General features: G+C 49.1%; 1 protein-coding gene across 1 annotated transcript in view; it reads right to left on the bottom strand.

Annotated features, from left to right (window-relative positions):
* The window catches only part of PHF2 (PHD finger protein 2), a 91,239-nt gene that overhangs the window by 19,419 nt on the left and 51,255 nt on the right, over nt 1-20,565 (bottom strand). Inside the window, exons 3-9 of the mRNA XM_074330235.2 lie at nt 14,922-15,036; nt 8,770-8,930; nt 6,031-6,172; nt 3,300-3,486; nt 2,029-2,191; nt 1,009-1,096; nt 479-585 (exon numbers count right to left, since the gene is read on the bottom strand). Of these exons, the coding sequence (XP_074186336.2) occupies nt 479-585; nt 1,009-1,096; nt 2,029-2,191; nt 3,300-3,486; nt 6,031-6,172; nt 8,770-8,930; nt 14,922-15,036 (963 nt within the window). The remainder of the gene's footprint in view (nt 1-478; nt 586-1,008; nt 1,097-2,028; nt 2,192-3,299; nt 3,487-6,030; nt 6,173-8,769; nt 8,931-14,921; nt 15,037-20,565) is intronic.

Raw genomic sequence — 20,565 nt, 5'->3', positions numbered from 1 at the left:
CGTCTGTGGGGTGCCAGTGCTGCTCCCCAAGGTGTGACCAGCAGGGCCTGGAACAGGGCTCCGTGTCCACGGAGGTCAGGGGCCCCGTGGAGCTGGCCCCTCCCTGTGTGCCCCCCCATGGACCCTGACATACACACCCAGCCCCATGTGGCAGGGTCGTTACGGCGGTCCCTCAGGTGTGTCCCAACAGAGCCCTGGCAGTACCCACAGAAGGCCACAGGCACCAAGCAGCATGTACACCAGGCCTGGGAACATGTGGCCAGTGCTTTATTTGAAACACCAGACAGCCCTGCAGGCAAGAGTCCAGCCCAGCCCCTCCTGGCACGGACGAGGCCTGGGAGCGGAGGGAAGTTGCTCAGCTGCCTGACGGCAGTGTTCAGCCCGCCTCGGGGTCTGATGCATGAGGACAGAACTGTTACCCCTTCCCGGTGTCCCTGAGCTCCACATGCAAACAAACAGCCAAGACACCAGGATGTACCTTTGAAGGCCTCCAACAGGTGCTTCCCCATGTACCAGCAGGCGGTTTCAAAGTTGGGAAACTGAGTCAGGCTGCCCAGTTTCAATCTTCTTTCCACTTCGTACGCTCTGGAAGCCACACCAAAGAACTGTTCAGTGCACTGTGTCCTAAGCAGGTGACACTAAAGGAGGGTGAACCCACGCCGCGGCCATGGCTATGACAAGGCCATATCGAGGCCACGCCTGCTCAGGACTTCCTGCGGGGCTCTGCATGGTGAGGTGAACCAGGGGACCACACTGGGACAAGTGCCCTGTATGACGGTGAGCCCTATGGTTTCGAGACCTCTGGGTCAGAGCTAGGGGAAGGCAGGTCAGCCTTTCAATTCACCCCGAACCTGCCACAGGCCATGGAGGCTGTCCAGAAACTAGGCATCTCAAGGGCACACCTCCTCCTGCCTCCCACACACATGGAGGCCCAGCCATTCGGGAGTTGCTGTCACACTGATGGTGGGGACCATGCCCGGTGGAGCCCAGGGGCAAGTGTGACCCTACCTCATCTGCATCTCCACACTCAGGCTGTGGAGGAAGTGTCCCGCGAAGGCCAGGCAGTCCACGGGCGTGAGCGTGGCGTAAATCCAGCCTGGGGAGACAGACGTGGCTCGGCCTTCACAGCGCTGTCATGCCAGGTTCTTGGCGGCTGCCTGGCCTGAGCTGGCCAGCATGGGCTCTGTGCCTCTATCCACTGGGGACCCCTGACAGGAGCTCTGGCCTGGCCTCGTGTAAGGAGGAGGTGGGCCCTCCAGGAAGGAGACCATGTCTGAGCTGGCCAAGTCTGTTTAATCCACCCCACGTGGTACAGATGGGCAAACTCAGGCCTGGGGGCTGCCGGACTTGCTCAGACCCACTCTGGTTAGGGTTGCCCAGCATCCCCGACCTCCCCATGCAGGGGTGGAAGGAGAGGAGGCAGGGATGCCACACTTCCTGGGAGAGCTGGGTTCATCTCCACATTATCCTCAGAGATGGAGCCTGGGCCAGACTTGGGAAAACAACTAATTGTGGGGAGCCAGGTGTGGGGGTGGACCTAGATAAGGAGAGACTCCAAGGCACATAAGTCAACAGAAATGTGATGCCCCATAAACGACAGTGAGAAAATCTGGGCATTGACTGAAGATTTGGTGAAACTAAGTATTTGTTAACTAATCATTTTTAAGGTGTGTAATTATATTATTTTTAAAAGGAAGCCTTTCAGAGATGGTGAAATATTTATGGGTGAAGCAATGTGACGTCTGCAAAGGGCGTTTATCTATTCACGTCCTACTTCCTCCTTCTGCTATGTTTGAAATGTCAAGATCAGCAAACACCCGTCTCTGACAGTGTGGCTTGGCCTCAGGCCTGGGCTCTCCAGGCTCCATGCAATCCCATGCCCATGGCCCAGCTTCTGTAAGCACAGCCAGGCCAGAGGCTGCAGGGGCTCTCTACCCGGAGGTGGCCCCAGAGGTGACCACACAGTGGGCCTAACCTCCCAGGGCAAAACCCAGTGGTGGAGACACAGCATGGGGACAGGGTGCTCACCTGAGGGGATGAAGAGTGTCTGGCCCTGCTTAAGGGTGCACTTGTAGCATTTGTCCACCTGGTCGGCAAAGAACATCTCGCTGTGGTTCGAGGCCGACTGCCAGCGCTCATACAGGGAGATGTTGGCGGAAGCCGGCTTGATGAGATAGAAGATCTTCTCCCCCTGCCAACGAGAGGCCATTGTCAGAGCCTGTCATACGCCATGACTGCAGTGGGGACAGAGCCCGCCACGCACGACTGCATGAATGCTGGAGGGTGGGCAGAGCTCACCATGTCCTGGGGATGTTGTGGGGGAGAGAGCCCGCCATGACCTAGGAATACTATGGGGGAAGAGTAGAGCCCACCATGTCCTGGGGACCCTGGGCTCCTTGTGCTGGGCCCTGGCTTGAACACAATCCTACCCAGGCCCACCATTCCTCCCCTAAAACCCTGAGGCCACACGTGTTTTACAATTCAGAAGTCTGCATGTTTGGAAGGTTCTAGGCATAGGAACCCTCTGCATGGTCGGGTCACCACTGCCACCCCACACGCCATATCTCTGCAGCAATAGGGACACCACGTGTGCCAAGGGACAAAGCTGTGACCTGTCTGAAGAGTTATAGGAAAGCCTGCTCCAGAGAATGGTTTGGGTCTTGGCTGGAGATAGAAGGAGGCCCCGCAGCCAGGCCCTGGCCGACCCTGTGCCTGGACGTGGACTGAGACACGGAGGCCCTATACTCAGGCCAGAATGATCGGTGGGGAAGGGTACAGGGCAGGACTTGTTCAGTCTAGGGAGACCTGGGCAGGTGGCTGAGCCCAAGGCTCGGGGTCTCTTTTGTTTTCACGTCTTCCCTTTCCCCTAGCTTCTTTATCTGCCCCCAGCCAGGGGACCCCAGCCCTCCCTGCTGCTCAGATGCACCCAAAGCCCAGCCCCTGCACTCCTCTGAAGGAGGGCCCCAGTGGGGCAAGCTCCCTTGTTCCCTTTTCCAGGAAGTCTTTCCAGCACCATTCTCCCTTCCCTGGATAAGAGCGGCCACTGAGCGGTAGGTCACCACTCCATTGGGCCTCTTCTGATTGCATCATGAGTCTCAGTCTTTAGAAAAAGGCAGCACAGTCATGCTGCTTTGGTCCTGAGGTGCCTCTGCCCTGCCCGCCCCCCACCTCCTGGGGGAGAAACATCTTATCCCTCATCCTTCCCAGTGCTGGCCACGATGAGGGCGCGTGAAAACTGCAGACGCTCTTGCAGCCTGACATCGACCTGGTCAAGGGCGAGGGATGCCCCCGAGACTGACCTTGAGCACGTGGTACCAGGCAGAGGCGCCCCCGGAGTCGATGTGGAAGTCGGTGTAGCTGTCCTTCACACAGATCAGGCAGAACTTGGTCACCTTGGGCTTGGCCAGCAATGCATCGTCAGGCCAGTAGTTCTCTACCCAGGACAGTTTCTTCACAATGTCAGGCGGCTCCACAAAGCTAGACATTCTGGGGGCAGGGACAGGAAGAGCAGTCAGTGATGGTAGGAAATGATACTATGTTTGTTATGTCCCGGGTGGGGCAGGAAAGGTGCTCTGAGACTCACATCCCACGCCTATTTCTCACGTCGGGCTATATGAAATTATTCCCATCTTATAGATGCACAAACTGAGGCTCACAGAGGGCAGAACAAGTCCGGTCGCTGGGCATGGCTGTGGCAGGTGTCTAACACTGGTCTCCTCACCCAAAGATGGGTGTGGAGAAGGCTTGAGGACAGTCTACCCTAGAGACAGCCCTTTCCTGGAGACCTCGAAAGGTGTTTTCCTGGGCTGGTCCATGCCATGCTGGCATGACGGCCTGAGAGTATCATATCTCACATGCAGCCCAAGTGCCTCTTGGCATTGCCTCAAGAAAAGCCGCTGATCTCCAGTGCTGACAATGGGGTGCCCAGAACCTCTGCCACGCCAGTCACTGTCAGACCAGCCAGCTTACTTCCAGGGAATGTGCGAAAAGGTGAAGGCAGACTTTGCTGCAATTAAATGTCCCTGTCCACGATAAAATGCACAGTACTGCCTCAAGAACGTCCAGCTCAGCAGTACCTGTGTTGGGGCACCTCAGGTTCCCGGGGCCAGCCTCAACTTTCTTGCTGCCTCAGGCAGGATGGAATCCACACATCTCTGCATTCAAGGCCATGCCACCCAGACAAGACTTTCACAAATCAGAGGTCAGGCCACCCTGAGCTCAAGGGCCCTCCTCTTTAAACCTCTGGCTTCTTCCAAACTAGAATCCCTCAATGTCCCCCATGAGAGCCGTCTTCGCTGGTCAGTGTCTGTGTCCTCCTCCAAGACCCTCCTCCACACACCATACACCACAGCAGTTGTGGGGCTGCCGCTGTCTCCCCACATGGCCCCAAATATCCTTCTTTCCTTGCTTGACTGCTCCTCAGGTACAAGGCCAGCCCATTCTCCTCCCCCCAATGCCAGCTGCTCCCCAAAGCCTTTCAGAGACTCCCGGAGAGGAGGGGAGATGCCACAAGGCCCCCATGGATATCCTGAATACAGCCCCAGACAGCCCATGGGGTTGGGCCTAGCACTTGCACCCCAGCACACATCTTTGAAGACAGACTGCACTGATGAAACAGACACCATACCTCTTCCCTCGGGATGGTATAGAAGATGACCTGAGGGCATTCGATGGCGCTGGCACCAGGACCATTAACGGCTGTTTGAAGTGTATATGGCCCCCACCCCACAGTCCTTGGACACCAGAAGCACCATACATTTTCCTGATAGCAAACAGGTGGCCTGAGAGGCCACAGCACCATCTCCTCCTGGCTCCATCAGCCTGTGAAGACCCCTCCGGCCAGGGCAGCCAATCAAGTTGATGGCGACATGAGTCAGTTTGTTCTTTGGTACCAAAGCAACACACTCCTCAGAGCTCGGCCCTGGAGAAAACCTTTCTCGTGAACACATAGATAGGAGGCTGTTTTCCCTAGATACCATAATCTACCTTACCCTTATTTCCCTTTTGGCCTTAGCTGTCAGGAAGCTCAAACAAAATTCAGCATCCAGTTACATTATTGCATTATGGCTCCTGGCATAGTTATATATGCTATTTCTCAATGTGTTTTTCAATAACTCTTATTTTTTTCCTACCTATCCTTTTGCACATGGGCTATTTTGTTATCTCGTGTGCTTTCTAGAATTAGCAAGGTGGAAATAATCCAAAAATGAAATTGTCCTTAAACTAAACCATCATTAACTCGTGCCTTGCAGAGAGAGGGTGTACGGGACCTTTCCCAAGGGCCAGCTGGAGAGGGGCGGGGATTTGACAGAGGGGACAAGAGGGACACAGCTGGCGGTGGACCTGGCTGGCCGGTGGTCCTAGGAGCACAGAGTCACAAGGACACAAGGCAGAGCCAGCATCTGACCAACCTATGACAACAGAAGCCTGGAACTAGGTGGGCTCAGATAGCCATGGCGCCTTCTGCAGTGATCTTGTCCTGAGAACAGCAGCCAGCAGGGTGGGGCTCTACCAAGTGGGTTGGACACGGGGGTGGCTCAGGCTGACAAGGCAGGAGCAGAGCAGCTGCTACGACACGATCCCATTGTGCTGAAGGTGCAAATTAAAGTGTGTGCATGCACACGAGCAAGGGTAGAAGTATGTGTGGCACAGGGGCGGTGGGAGCGTGTGTACCTGTGTGGGGGTGTGTCTGCATATGTGTGTGAGTGTTTTGGGGAGTGTGCTGGTCTCTCAGTGAGCGTGTGTGTGCGCCATGACAAGCACGTGCTTTCTGGAGGAAAGTACTCCAGATCATTCCCAATGCCTCTGGGGAGCAGGATAGGGCCAGCCAGACGAGCTGGCATCTTTCTCCTTGTTTTCTGTTTGAATTTTTCACAATGCATAACTTTCATACTTTAGAAGAAAAAGAACAAAATAATGTCGTGTTCAGTATTTTACACTCCTTGAGACCTGTCAACGTATGTGCCTCCCTGGAGCGGGATAATACAGGACTCCTGGGGCCTGACCCCAGGCCCCACCCACCCGGCTCACCTGGTGTCAGAGAACTCAAGGCTGGTGAGGCTGAGGACCCGCCTGCGGCTGGTGCTGTAGTAATAGTCCACAAACTCCTTCAGTTTCATCTTGCAGTCCTTCTGCTTGGTGACATCTGTCACATCCACGCTCCGCTCCGGGCCTGGGGAGGCGGTGAGGGCGGTGAGCACCCAGAGGCGAAGATGGCCTGGCCTCCCGTAAGGTTGGGCCAGGACGAGCAGAGGGGAAGGCCACAGAAGGGAAGGCTGGATACTGAAGCTCTGGTCCCTGCTGTCCAGCCCCATCCCCTACCCGCTCCCTGCGGCTGTCAGGAGGACCCCGTGGTGTAGTGGGGTGGCAGAGTCACCAGCCTCGGCCAAGGTGGCCAGATCAGCAATTAAAAATACAGGGCACCAGGTAAATTTGAACTAGATTTAAATAAAGAAGATGTTTTTAGTGTTACGTATGTCCTAAATAATGCATAGAACACACTTACAATTTAAAAATTAAAGAATTAAGAGACTTCTGCATTCCAGGGCACCAACTCATTATTCTGAAAATTGATAAATCAAAGAAAAACATTTATCCTACATTTTCTATAGTTGATGAGGAAAAGTGCAGGTAAATATTGCTGATGATGGAAAGAAAGTTTAGCACAACCGAGTCACCAATGAGGGAAACTCTTTGTAGAGGACTCACAATTAACAAAGGGAAAAAGAAGGACAGGATTAGCCAACTCTTCCTTCCCAACACTCCTCCATGGCTGCTCTGACTGTAAGTGAAAAGTTGACGGGAGTTTCTGTGAACAGATGGGGCTGGACTGCCTGGATCACTGCCTAAAAGGGGACGGCCAGGCACGGAGGCCTCTAGCCAAACGGAAGCACCCCCACCTGGGAAGGATCCTGCCGCAACCTGAACACAGACCTGAGCAAGCTTCTCACCATGTGATGCAGGAACTACTGGGGTCAAAGGAACATGATACATAACACCACAGGGACACTGCCAGCCAAATCCCAGTGAGAGATTTTCCTAAATTCCAATGTGGGAAATTCTCCAGGACCAACAACCCCGTTTCTCCAACAAACCAAGGTAATGGGAAGGAAGAGGGAGCTGTTCCAGAAGAAAAGAAACTGAAGGGACATAAAAACCCAATGAATTGTGTGATCTTGTTTAGATTCTGATTCAAACACCTGTGTACATAGGTGTTTTTGAGGCAACTGGGGAGAATTATGGTGGGTATTAGATGATATTAAGGAATTATCATTTGTGTTGTAGAATGCAAAAATGGAATCGTAACTGTATTTTTTAAAAAACTGTCTGTTAGAGCTGTGTACTGGAGTTGTCGTGGGTGACACGATGGATGTGCCACAGTTTTGTTTTAAAATACTCTGGGGTGGGGGTGGCAGGGAGGGTGGTCGGGAAAATGTGAGGGAGACAGAAAAACAGCTGAAAGCTGGTGGATTTTTCGGCCAGTACTAGGCATGTGGGGGCTCACTGTTGACTCCTCTCATCTTGTGTTTATATGAAAAGTTCCATAACAAAACAATTAAGAGGGAAAGAAAGACATTTACAATAAAAACCTCTAAGACTGTCTCTCCATGTGGCACAGCTGTGGTGCAGGGGGCAGGGCCTAGGCAGACCTGAGCCCAGGGTCTGGAGGACAGAGCCATGGGTAGGATGACACTGGTTCATATGTGGGAAGAGCCTAGAAAAATGCCTGACCCATGGGAGGCATCCATTAGATGTTGGTTATTCCTCCAGATGCTATTACAGGCCTGGCACACAGCCGAGATGGAGGTCATTGTCAGGCTGGAAAGTGAGTCCTTCTCTCTCCCCACCACAAGTCACTCAGCCCCAGGACCACCCCTGGTGGGTTCTGGTTCCAGAGAGTGGTGTGGCCCTGGCTCTCATACAGACGGTCTCATTTAGTCCCCTCACCCACTCCACCATAGGCTTTACAGATGCAGAGGGTCAAACTTTGGGTGATGTAGCAATGCCTCAGTGGTCCTGGTACCTGCACCCTCACCTGTCGGGCATGTGGCCAGGGCATTTGCCACTTGACGGTCTTTCCTCCCCCACTGGCCACCCAGGTATCCCTTTGAACACACTGAGCCCCAGCAACCACAAGGGCCTCAAAGCCAGGGCCATGTGGCCACTAGCCAGGCTGGGGTCACTGTCGTGGGTGGGCTGGCCTCTCGATGCCAGCTGCCTCGTGGACAATACCCCAGCACAAAAGGGCACCTCCCTCCACCCAAAGTGTCCTGCCTGAGGGTGTCCACGGTGCTGGGAATTGCCAGGGGACATGAGACAGAGCTGCTGACAGCATCAGCTGGAACACACAGGGACCCAGGAAAGAGGCAGCCCTGAGCCATGGGTAGGTGTATCCTGGAGCAGAGAAGTGAGGCCAGTCCTCAGGAGAGGCTGAGGAGGACACAGCACAGGCCTCAGGGGAAGTGGCCCCACCTGGCTGGGCTCTCCTGGCATGACTGTCATTAGCAACCAACAGTAATGGGATTCTCAGCTGACAGAATCAGGTGGTCCCCAAGATAGCCCCACTCTGTAGCCAGAGTAACTGAGAGGGGAAGGGGCCTAGGTCACATGTCACTTAGGTGGAATGTGGGGTCTAATTCTAAGAAGAGCGCCCAGAATAGAGCACCAAGATCCTGAGTCACACCTGCTCAGAGGGCATGGGGACACAGTTAGGGCTCCAGGCCAGCAGGCCCTGGGTGCCCACAGCCGCGTGAAGGGGAAGGCACTTACCCACGTAGTTCTCGACATCGCTGACATAGAAGGTGGGGGCTGGGACTGCCAGGCCCAGCCCATCTTTCTTGGGGACAAGAATGGGCTCAGTGAAACCGTGCTCTTCCATGTAGGCCAGTGTGAGCTGACTGCCCGGCACACGGACCACCACGTCTTCCGCGCTGCAGGGAAGTGCAGGTCAGAGGTCACGTCAGCCTAGGTCCCAACCTCTCTGCACTCTTGACAGGCCTGGGCAGGGCCTCAGGGCCAGAGACCTGGAGCCTGAGCTCCTGCTACACACCTCCCACTGCCCGAGGAGGACTCCCCAAAGCGCCATGACTGGAGGTCATGGGACAGCCACATGGTAGACATGGCAGGGTCTTACACACTCCTCACAGATGGAAACCTTGAGATCAGGAAGGTCCAGTCACCTGCCCGGAGGCAAGGTAAATGATGAGTGGGGGATGGAGACACAGTGTACCCATCCTTCCTACCAATCCTCCACTACCCCACCTTGCTCTCTTGGCTCCCCCCACCCCTCCTTGTTCTCCTGGCTCCCCTTACATCCCCAGCCCCTTAATGGGTGGGCAGACCCTGCATAGGTTGTGTCTGGGCCTGAGGATGCAGCAGATGGAGACAAAACCCTTTTCAATGGAAAATTGATCTACAGATTCCACACAATCCCTATCAAAATATCAACTGACATCTTTGCAGAAATTGACAAGCTGAACTTGGAATGCTGAATGGAAATGCAAGGCACCCTGTTGACCAAAATAGTCTTAAAAATAAAGAACAAAACTGGAGGATACTTCTCAATTTCAAAATTCACTACAAGGCTACAGTAATCAAGATGGTGTAGTACTGGCATAAGAAAAGACATATGAATCGATGGAACATAACTGAGTGTCTAGAAATAAACCCCAAACATCTATGGTCAACTGCTTCTCATCAGTGGTGTCAAGACAATTCAACGGAGAAAGAACAGTCATTTCAATAAATGTTGCATGGGAGAACTGAATATCCATATGCAAAAAAATGAAGTTGGACCCCTACCCCACACCATATACAAAAATTAACTCAAGATTACTCAAAGACCTAAAACTATAAAAATGTCAAATGAAAACATAGGCATACATCTTCACGAGCAGGAACTTAGCACTGGTATTTTCAGATAAGACACCAAAAACACAAACAACAAAAGAAAAAGTAGATAAATTAGACTTCATCAAACTTATAAGTTTTTGTGCTTCAAAGGAGCACTATCAAGAAAGTGAAAAGACAACCCATAGAATGGGAGAAAGTATCTGATAAGTGACAAGTATCCAGAATATGTAAAGGATTCTTAAAACTTAACAATAAAAAACAATCCAATTAATGGGAAGGAGTTAAAATAACGTGGAACTAGACTTCTGGTTTCAAATCCCACATGCAAAGAGCCTGGAAGGTGTCACTCCTGTCCTCACAACAACAAAAAAGTTGGACAAACTGAAAACCAGTAACTTTTCTAAGATTCATCAGATAATTGGGGTTACATGGAAAACAGCCAACCCAAAATTTGGGGAGACAAGCAAATACAGAAAATCACAGCTGAGATAACCTGAAGTAGAAGCTGCTTCTACTTCAGAGACAGTAACTGGTAGGAAAAAATACTTAAATGGTCATTTTTGACAACGTGTGAAAGTTGAGTGTGGACTAGATTAACAGCTAAAAACTCATGGGGGCCCAGTCTCAGAGGAGACCCACACCTTCATGAATTTTGCCTCAGTAACTCTACCAGGATCTTATGATCTGCTCTTATTTCTGGAAAAGTAACTATGTTTAAATATACTCAGAGTGTTCTCCATAACAAAGTTTACCTCTAGAAGAAATGACTCCACCAGACCCTTATCTGACAGGGGAAGAGCAAGTAGCCAACTGTAGTCCCCACAGCCTTTCTGTCTCAGGTAAGGAGAGAAAAAGAAAAGGCTGAGAAATGTTACCGAACATCACAGAGCCTCAAGCCCACTAAAACACTGAGATTTAATCATTAAATTATAGAATACTTCCCATCCCTAAAACCTTATTACAGTATAACAGTATAATTCAGAGAGCTGTGAGACAGACTATTTAAGAAGGAGTTCTTAGGGAAACCTAATGAAAACAAGACAGGGACGACAAAAAATACCAAGGAAACCAAAAGAATGTGATGCCTCTGGCACCTACAGTTATAGCGCACCTCCTAGTCAGGTCAACATAAAACCTCACACTAAATGCCTAATTCACTAAGTTCTCATTAACAATACATCATGTCTAGCTTTCAACAAAATATACAAGGCATGCTAAAAGGCAAGAAAACCCATAGTCTGAAGAGACAAATTAAGCAACAGAACAAGACTCAGATATAGCACAGAATTTGGAATTATCAGGTAGGAAATTTAAAATAATCATCATTAATATGTTAGGAGTGCTAATGGAAAAAGTGAACAACATGCAAGAACAGATGGATAAAGTAAGCAGAGAGATGGAACTTTTAATAATCCAAAGGAAATGCTAGAAATAATAATAATCTATTAGAAATGAAGGAAGCCTGGACACAGCTGAGGAAAAGAATCAGTAAGCTTGAAGTATGCCAACAAAAACTCCCCAAAATGAAAGGCAAAGAGAAAAAAGAATAAAAGAGGGGGAAACAGAATATTCAAGAAATGTAGAACAATTCCAAAAAGAGTCATATATGCATGATGGGAATACCAAAAGGAAAAGCAAAAGAGAAAGGAACAGAGTGTTTGAAGTAATATGGCTGAGAATTTTCCAAAATTAATGGCAGACATGTAACCACAGATTCTGAAAACTCAGGCAACACCAAGCATAAATACCAAAATCAAAAAACCCAAAACTCTACACTTAGATATGTTATATTGAAACTGCAGAAAATCCAAGACTATCCTGAAAGAAGCCAGATCAGAGAAATCGACTTCTGGTACAACAGTGAAGAGCTCTACTGACCTACACCCTATTGAAACTGGTGAAAATTATTTTATTTTTTTAATTTAATTTTAAAAGTTTTTTAGTTTCAGGTATACAAAACAATGTAATAGTTAGATATTTATCATTTATATCCCTCACCCAGTAATAACTCCTCTCCCCCCTTTAAGAACAACTCTTCAAAGCCTCTGGAATTAGTCCTAAGAGCAAACAGCAAATGAATAAACACCTATGCAAGAGAATCTAAGCAAGCTCAATAACAACGGCAAGATTACGTGATATTTGAGCCAAGACCACTCCCTCCCTATGCCTTCCCAGCTCAGTGAGGAGGAGGCTTCCCTCCAGAACGCTGCAGCCAAGGACACAGGGACGCTGAATGAGAGTCCCCATCAGCTCCCAGGTGGAGGGCTTTCCTCTGGGAGGAGCAGAATATCAGCCTTTCTTATCCCTCCCCAGCTGTCTGTTGCTGAAGCTAAGTCCTGGGCAAGGGATGCCAAAAGATGGGGGTTCCCTTCTTCCACCAAGGCCACACTCATGGAACTGAAGCACTACCCTGAGTGTGGCATCCTAAGATTACTGGGGCCCTGATCACCCTTACCTGGTCACTTCTACTCTGCATTCTGCTGGAGGTTTTAGCCAGAACAAATAGGTAAGAAAAAGAAATAAAAGTAACCCAACTTGGAAAAGGAAGAAGGTTTAAAATTATCTATTCAAAGATGATATAATCTTGTGTATAAAGAACACCATCAAGGTTGCAGGATTAGGATTATTATATATAAATCAATTGCATTTCAATACAATAGCAATGAACAATCTGAAAATAAAATTAAGAAAACAATTCCATTTACAAGAGCATCAAAAGAACAAATCACTTAGGAATAAATTTAACAAAGGAAGTGCAAAACTTGTACTCTGAAAATTACAAAACATTGTTGAAAGAAATTTAAAAGATCTCAATAAATGGGAAAATATCCCATATTAATGGGTCGGAAGATTTAACATTATTAAGATGGCAATCCTCTCTCTGATTCTACTTATTCAACACAATCCGTACCAGAGTCTCATATGACCTTGTTGTAGAAATTGACAAGGTGATCCTAAAATTCATATGGAATTTCAAGGAACCCAGAATGACCAAAACACTCTTGAAAACGAAAAACAAAATTGGAGGACTCACACTTCTCGACTTCAAAACTTACTGCAGAGTTACAGTAATCAAAACAGTGTGAGACTAGACTAAGAATAAACAGAGACCAGTGGGATAGAATTAAGTGTCCAGAAATACATGCATACATCTATGGCTGAGAGATCTTCGACAATGGTTCTGAGACCATTTAATAGTGAGAGAGTTGTCTTTCTCAATAAATGGTACAGGAACAAATCGATAGCCGCAAGCAAAAAACATGAAGTTAGGTCCTTACCTCACACTATATCCAAAAATTAACTGAAAATGTATCAAAAACCAACCGTAAGACATAAAACTCTTAGAAGAAAACATAGGGATAGATCTTCATGACCTTAAACTTGGCAAAGAATTCTTAGATATGACAGCAAAAGCACAAACAACAAAATAAAAGATATGTTAGACTTCATCAAAATTACAAACGTTTGCAATTCAAAGGACACTATCGAGAAAAGTGAAAAGACAACATACAAAATGGAATAAAGTATTCACAAATCATATGTCTGGTAAGGGAGTAGTATATAAAATATATAAAGAACTCTTAGAACTCAAAAAAACAATTAAATGGGCAAAAGATCTGAATTGACATTTCTCCAAGGAAAATAGACAAATGACCAACAAGCACATGAAAGATGCTGAGCATCACTAGTGATTAGGAAAATGCAAATCAAAATCACCATGAGAGACCACTTCATACCTAAAAGATGATTAGAATCAAAAAGTCATATAACAACAAGTGCTGGTGAGGACATGGAGGAATTGGAACCCCATACACTGCTGGTAGGAATGGAAAGTGGTGCAATCATTTTGGAAAACAGCCTGGCAGTTCCTCAAACAATTAAATAGAGTGACTTCTAAAAAAACAAAAACATATGTCCATACAAAAACTTGTACAAGAATGTTTATAACACAATTATTCACAGTAGCCAAAAATCAGAAATAAGCCAAATGTTGGTCAACTGGTGCATGAATAAACAAAATGTGGTCTGTCCATACAATGGAATATTATTCTGCCATAAAGAGGAGTAAGATGTGGATACACACTATGACACGGATGAACCTTGAAGACATTATACTGAGTGAAGGAAGCCAGACACAAAGGGTCACATAGTGTATAATTCCATTTAGATGAAATGTCTGCAATAGGCAAATCCACAGAGGCAGAATGCAGATTAGTGGTTGCTTAGGGCTGGAGGGAGAGGGAAAAGTTTGGGGGTGATAAAGTTATGGGTTTCTTTTGGGGTGATGAAATGTTCTAAAATTTACTAATGGGGGTGCACATATCTGTGAATATACCAAAAACAACTGAATTGCACCCTTTAAATGGGTGATTTGTATGATACACGAATTGTATCTCAATAAAGTTGGAAAAAAACAGAAAAGAAAAAAGAAAGAAGCCAGAGGGGAAAAACTACTTTGTCCAAGGATAAGAGTTACACTGGATTCTCATCAGAAACCACACACGAAGAAGAGAATGAGGTGATGGAGAAGGAGAATTGTCAAACACTCATCCAGTACGAAGGGCTGAGGAGTGGCTCGGAGAAGGTCCGGAGTCACCACGCCCCTTCTCACCAGAAGCCGTTGTTCCTGCGGCCCCAATCCTGCCCTCTGCCCTCTGCCCTCATGAAAGACAAGGGTGCATGGGGTGGGGGCCTTAGAAGTACACCTAGGGACAGTCTGCGCCAGGCCCAGGGCACAGAAGGAAGCTATAATCCTGGGGCCAGGACCTGCCACGTCTGGAAGGTGGTCTTAGGCTGTACACTCGCCCTGCTCCTTGTCCATAAGATGGGGACAAGGCATCCCCCTTAGGAAGGTCCTGTGTGAAGGGAACACCCGCTGGGAGCGTAGGTCCCTTGCCTCCCGTGCTGTACCTGGAGGTGCTCAGAAGGGAGCGGTCAGCCCCCTGCCGAGACCTAGGGTTCCAGGGGGCTTCTTGCCCTGGAGGGAAGCCCATTGTCCCTGAACCCCTTTGGAGGGGTATGCATCTGGCCTCGGACAGAGCAAGCAGAGGGAGGACATGGCTGCCCACCTGGGAAAGGTCCGACTCCGCAACTCCTTGATGAAGAGCTGGCTGCCGTTCTGAACGGGCTTCACGTCGGGCGTCTGCCCCGGGCCGTGCTTGTGCCAGGTCCGCTTCTTCTTCACTGTGGGGGAGACGGGGTCGGTCAGCACCCCACACAGCCCCACTCCCCACATCCCCCTTCCACCTGCCTCCAGGGACCAGCCAGGAGGGCAGCCGAGGAGCCGTGAACTCGACCAGACTCAACTCTCCCCAGGCAAACTTCTTGGGGTCTCCAGGGCCCGGACCTCCCAGCCTTTCACACCCCATGACCCTGCGTTGTCACAGTCAGCAGCCCTCACCCTCCTCAGCCTCCGGTCAGCGCCCCCACGCCCACTCCACAACTCTCAACCCGCTGGCCCAGAAGATGGCACCCAGTCTGCCAAGAACACGTCAGAGGCACCTCCTGAGAAAGTCCCACCAACATTGGCCTTCAGGACACTGCCTCCCCTTGGATTTGTCCTCAAATAGCGCAGACTGTCACCACCCTGCTGGACCTTTGCTGTCCCAACAGCCTACATCTCACAGGCAGGGGCAGGCCGGCTGGCACCTGCTGTGCCCTCTGCCCTCCCCAGCCCTGACCTGTGCCCACCTCACCTCTGTGCAGCCGCCCCTACCCACACCACCCTGCCCATCCCTTAGGCTGCCCTGTCCTCATGCATGCTCCCAGGACATCAGCATACACACACCTTAGACTTTTCAATACTTGAGCATGTGCACACACCCCTACTGGACTGTGGCACACCTGTGCACATATACGTGCACTCACACATGCACACACACCCCCTACGGGACTGGGAGCCCTCAGGGGAGGGAAGCGATTTCCTTGTGGCCCTCCCTACCACCACCCCACCCACCTCCCCGTTCAGGGCAGCCACAGGTAACTCAGTGAGTGAGGAGGGCACCGGGCACAGAGACAAGTCAGTCACCTGACTCTAAGGGCTGCTGGGTGGGGTCTGAGACAGGTTGACCCTCAGCAGAAATGAGGCTGGATATGAGAGACTGCTGGAGGGGCCCTCAGGGTGCCAGTCCTTCCCAGACGAGGATGGAAGGCCTGCAGGAGTGAGCCCTGCAACTCCTGTGTCTCAGGGGCTGTGGGGATGAGGGCAGCTGATGACAGCCCAGTGACAATGACTGCTACTGAAAAGGACTTACCTAAAGCAAGAAGGGGAAGGTACTGGGGGGCTGGTGGCAAAGCTGGCCTCTGTTCCAAACCACCACCCCTTCCCCGTCTCCCATCAAGTCAACTTGGAGACATCAGGTGACATTATGTCATACTTGTCTCAAAGGCCAAGATGTGAGTGGATGTTATGGAAACCTGGCAATACACAAGCTGGGACTGCTGGAGGCAGCACCAGGCACAGACAGGAGATCCAAAGAGACCGGGATTACCTGCCCACATCTTTCTTGCCCCACCATCTTGTCTCTGTGTTACCTTGGGCAAATTACTGGCCTGGGGTCATCATCCCTGCTTCCTAAAGAGCCCAGTGGACTGGGACAGAGAGGGGGCAACCATGGCTAAGATAGGGCACTGGATTGAGGACACCATTCCAACCATGGCCCAGGTCACGCTGACTCTGAAAATAGCATAAACATCATCCTTTCTTGTGGGCCTGTCCTGCATCAGGAAGTGACCCTGGGACATCCCATGTGAACAGGGCTTTTGAGTTTATAAGGTGCCCCCCACTCAAAGGGCCTGGCGAGACAAAGATTGCTGTGTATATCCACAGAGGAGTGGAATGAACTCGGTGAGCCCCGCTTCCCGGATCCGGGCTGTCCACACGAATTGGGGGACCTCCCTGCCTGCCCCCAATGGAAGGAAAGCCGGGCTTTTAGGGGGTCCCCACCAGTGAAAGGGCCCAAAGCATTCAGGCATTTGAGGTGGGATGAGAAGAGAAGCCCAGGACACACGCTGGAAGCCGTGACACTGCAGATAGAAGAGGCCACAACCTGACTGACAAAGACAGGCGAACCTAGTGCAGCATGGGGACCAGCGGGAGGGGGCAGGAGGAGGAGGCGGGTGCTGAGGAGGGGACACCATGTGCGTTTCTGCAGGTCGGCAGGGTGGGGGCACCCCTGTCCTCCCAGCAGGGCCTGAGGACTCCTAAGTTGGCACCCAAGTTGGCATCTTCTTCCTTGAGGCAGCGTGGTCTAAGGACAGCCCCACATCAGGGGAAGAAAGCGAGGCTGGAGCCCTGCCAGTCTCCCCTGAGAAGGCATGCAGAGGCACAAGGCTGGGGTGCCGCAGGCAGCAGGAGACAGAAGCAGCAGCTCCACGTGCCCCCAGGAGCTGGGCCTGAGAAGTGGGTGCTGACCTGGCGCCAGGCTAGTCATGCAGCCTCTGGCCTTCCGGACCAGCACTGAGGACTGAGCAGCCACACCATGGCGTGGACAGACTACCCTGCCTGATGCTGTGGCTGGAGCGCATGGGCTGGGAGACAGAGCAGCGGGGCAGGGTCTAAGCTCTGCCAGGCTTCCCCTGCAGGCCTGGTTCGTGGGCTCCTTCCCTCACCCAGGCCCCGTGACACCTCCGAGTGCAGAGGCTGAGTGTCCTCCTGCCTGTGGTGCCCCAACATCCCCCTCTGACAATGCACCCTGGGGACAGCTGCCCAGGGACACTTGGGGTGTGAGAGCAATACCCCACCTCCCTGAGTGTGACAGCTAGGCAGGCCTCAGGAGGAAAGTGACAAGTTAATGAGTGAAGTAACCTCTTGAGCAGTCACAGAGCTAAAAAAAGGCAACTCTGGGATCAGAACCACTTTAAGGGTGTGACACCTGCTTTCTATGAGCCTTGTGTCAACGGGGACTCCTTGCTGAGTTCCCGTGGGGACCGCTGGGCCCCATACTGAATGAATCTGTGTCAACTGGGAAAATCTGTGGGCTCTCTGTCCTCACCTTGCCATATGTGCTGCAAACCCCACCCAGGGCAGGGAAGGAGGCAGACCTGGGCTCTCAGAGGGCCCCCAGTGCAGCCCACGTGCTTGGGGGCTACGCTGGGGACACAGTGACATTGAAGGGCCTCTTGTTCCCAAGAGGCCTTTATGTGGAAGGTATGACTGGTGTGTCACAGACAGGCCCAGACTCATTTCAAATTGGAATGCACCCTAGTGGAAGGTGCTAGAACCTCTGCCTTTGTCCCTCATGGCACAAGGCAATCCATAACATTAGACAGGGAAAGTGTGATTAACAGAATTTATAAAGCACATATGCATGCACACAAACACTTGCAGACACACACAGGCAAAGACTCATGCACACACACATATACATACACATACCATATTTCCCTGAAAATAAGACCATGTCTTACATTAATTTTTGCTCCAAAAGATGCACTAGGGCTTATTTTCAGGGGATGTCTTTTTTTTCATGTACAACAATCTACATTTATTCATGTACAACAATCTACATTTATTCATGTACAAAAAGCTACATTTATTCAAACATAGTCATGTCATCTTCTTCCGGAACATCGTCATAACTCTCCAAACCCCGAATTCCGGCTTGAATTTCTTGCGACTCCATTTCCTGTAGAACCATTGGCCCCAATCTCTCATGTCCAGCAATAGAGCTCTTCTTAAATGAGCACTTCTTGTCCATGTAACCTGCTCGTAGTGCATTGGCAACACAGCTGTCAGTGACTTTATCCCATGAATTCTTCACCCAAGTCACGACCTATTGCAGGCTAGGCTTCTCAAAGTTTCCACGCTGATTTCTCTCCATTCTATTTTCAATGTAGTCATTGATTTCCATGCGCAAATGGTCCTTGAATGGCTTGTTTATTGCAATATCGAGTCTGGAGATAGGCAGTCATTCCTGTGGGAACCATTATTTGATCTATTCTTCTCTCTGCAAGGAAGTTCTTTTTTTTTTTTTTTTTTAAGTTTATTGGGGTGACAATTAGTAAAACTACATAGATTTCAGGTGAACAATTCTGTATTACATCATCTATAAATCCCATTGTGTGTTCACCACCCAGAGTCAGTTCTCCTTCCATCACCATATATTTGATCCCCCTGACCCTCATCTCCCACCCCCCTACCGCCTTACCCTCTGGAAACCACTAAACTACTGTCTGTGTCTCTGAGTTTTTGTTCTCATTTGTTTGTCTTGTTCTTTTGTTGTTTTTGGTTTATATACCACATATCAGTGAAATCATATGGTTCTTTGCTTTTTCTGTCTGACTTACTTCGCTTAGCATTATACTCTCGAGATCCATCCATGTTGTCACAAATGTTCCTATATCATCTTTTCTTACCACCGAATAGTATTCCATTGTGTATATATACCACAACTTCTTTATCCATTCATCTATCAAAGAACATTTTGGTTGTTTCCATGTATTGGCCACCGTAAACAAAGCTGCAATGAACATTGGAGCACACGTGTCTTTATCTATAAATGTTTTCAGATTTTTTGGGTAGATACCCAGGAGAGGGATTGCTGGGTCATATGGCAATTCTATTCATAATTTTTTGAGGAACCTCCACACTGCCTTCCATAACGGCTGCACCAGTCTGCATTCCCACCAACAGTGTATGAGGGTTCCTTTTTTTCCACAGCCTCTCCAACATTTGTTACTATTTGTCTTGTTGATGATAGCCATTCTGACTGGGGTGAGGTGATATCTCATTGTGGTTTTTATTTGCATTTCTCTGATGATTAGTGATGTTATTTTTTCATATGTCTATTTGCCATTTGTATGTCCTCTTTGGAGAAATGTCTCTTCAGGTCGTCTGCCCATTTTTCTATTGGGTTGTTTGTTTTTTTGTTGTTGAGTTGCATGAGTTCCTTGTATACTTTGGATATTAGCCCATTATCAGAGGCACTGCTTGCAAAAATCTTCTCCCATTCAGTTGATTGTCTCTTTACTTTGTCAATGGTTTCTTTTGCTGTGCAGAAGCTTTTAGGTTTCATATAGTCCCATTCATTTATTTTAGCTTTTACTTCCCTTGCCTTTGGAGTCAAATTCATAAAATGCTCTTTGAACCCACGGTCCATAAGTTTAGTACTTCTGTTTTCTTCTATGCAGTTTACTGTTTCAGGTCTTATGCTTAAGTCTTTGATCCATTTTGAATTAATTTTGGTACATGGTGACAGCAGTCCAGTTTCATTCTTTTGCATGTGGCTATCCAATTCTCCCAGCACCATTTATTGAAGAGGCTGTCTTTTCTCCGTTGTATGTTTTTTGCTTCTTTGTCAAAAATTATCTGTCCATATTTATGTGGTTTTATTTCTGGGTTCTCAATTCTATTCCATTGGTCTATGTGTCTGTTTTTCTGCCAACACCATGCTCTTTTGATTATTGTAGCCCTGTAGTACAAGCTAAAGTCAGGGAGTGTGATACCTCTAGCATTGTTCTTTTTTTTTAAGATTGCTTTGGCTATTCGGGGTCTTCAGTGGTTCCAAACAAATCTGATGATTTTTTGTTCTACTTCTTTAAAAAATGCCATTGGGATTTTGATGGGGATTGCATTAAATCTGTATATTAGTTTCGGTAATATGACCATTTTAACTATGTTGATTCTTCCAATCCATGAGCACGGAATGTCTTTCCATTTCTTTGTGTCTTCAATTTCTTTTAAAAATGTCTTGTACTTTACAGCATATAGGT

The sequence above is a fragment of the Rhinolophus sinicus genome, chromosome 16 (assembly GCF_057876585.1).
Source record: "Rhinolophus sinicus isolate RSI-liver-muscle chromosome 16, RSI-T2T, whole genome shotgun sequence".
NCBI classification, from domain to species: domain Eukaryota; kingdom Metazoa; phylum Chordata; class Mammalia; order Chiroptera; family Rhinolophidae; genus Rhinolophus; species Rhinolophus sinicus.
The sequence above is the reverse complement of the archived record's forward strand: the minus strand, read 5'-3'. Positions and strand labels throughout refer to the sequence as shown.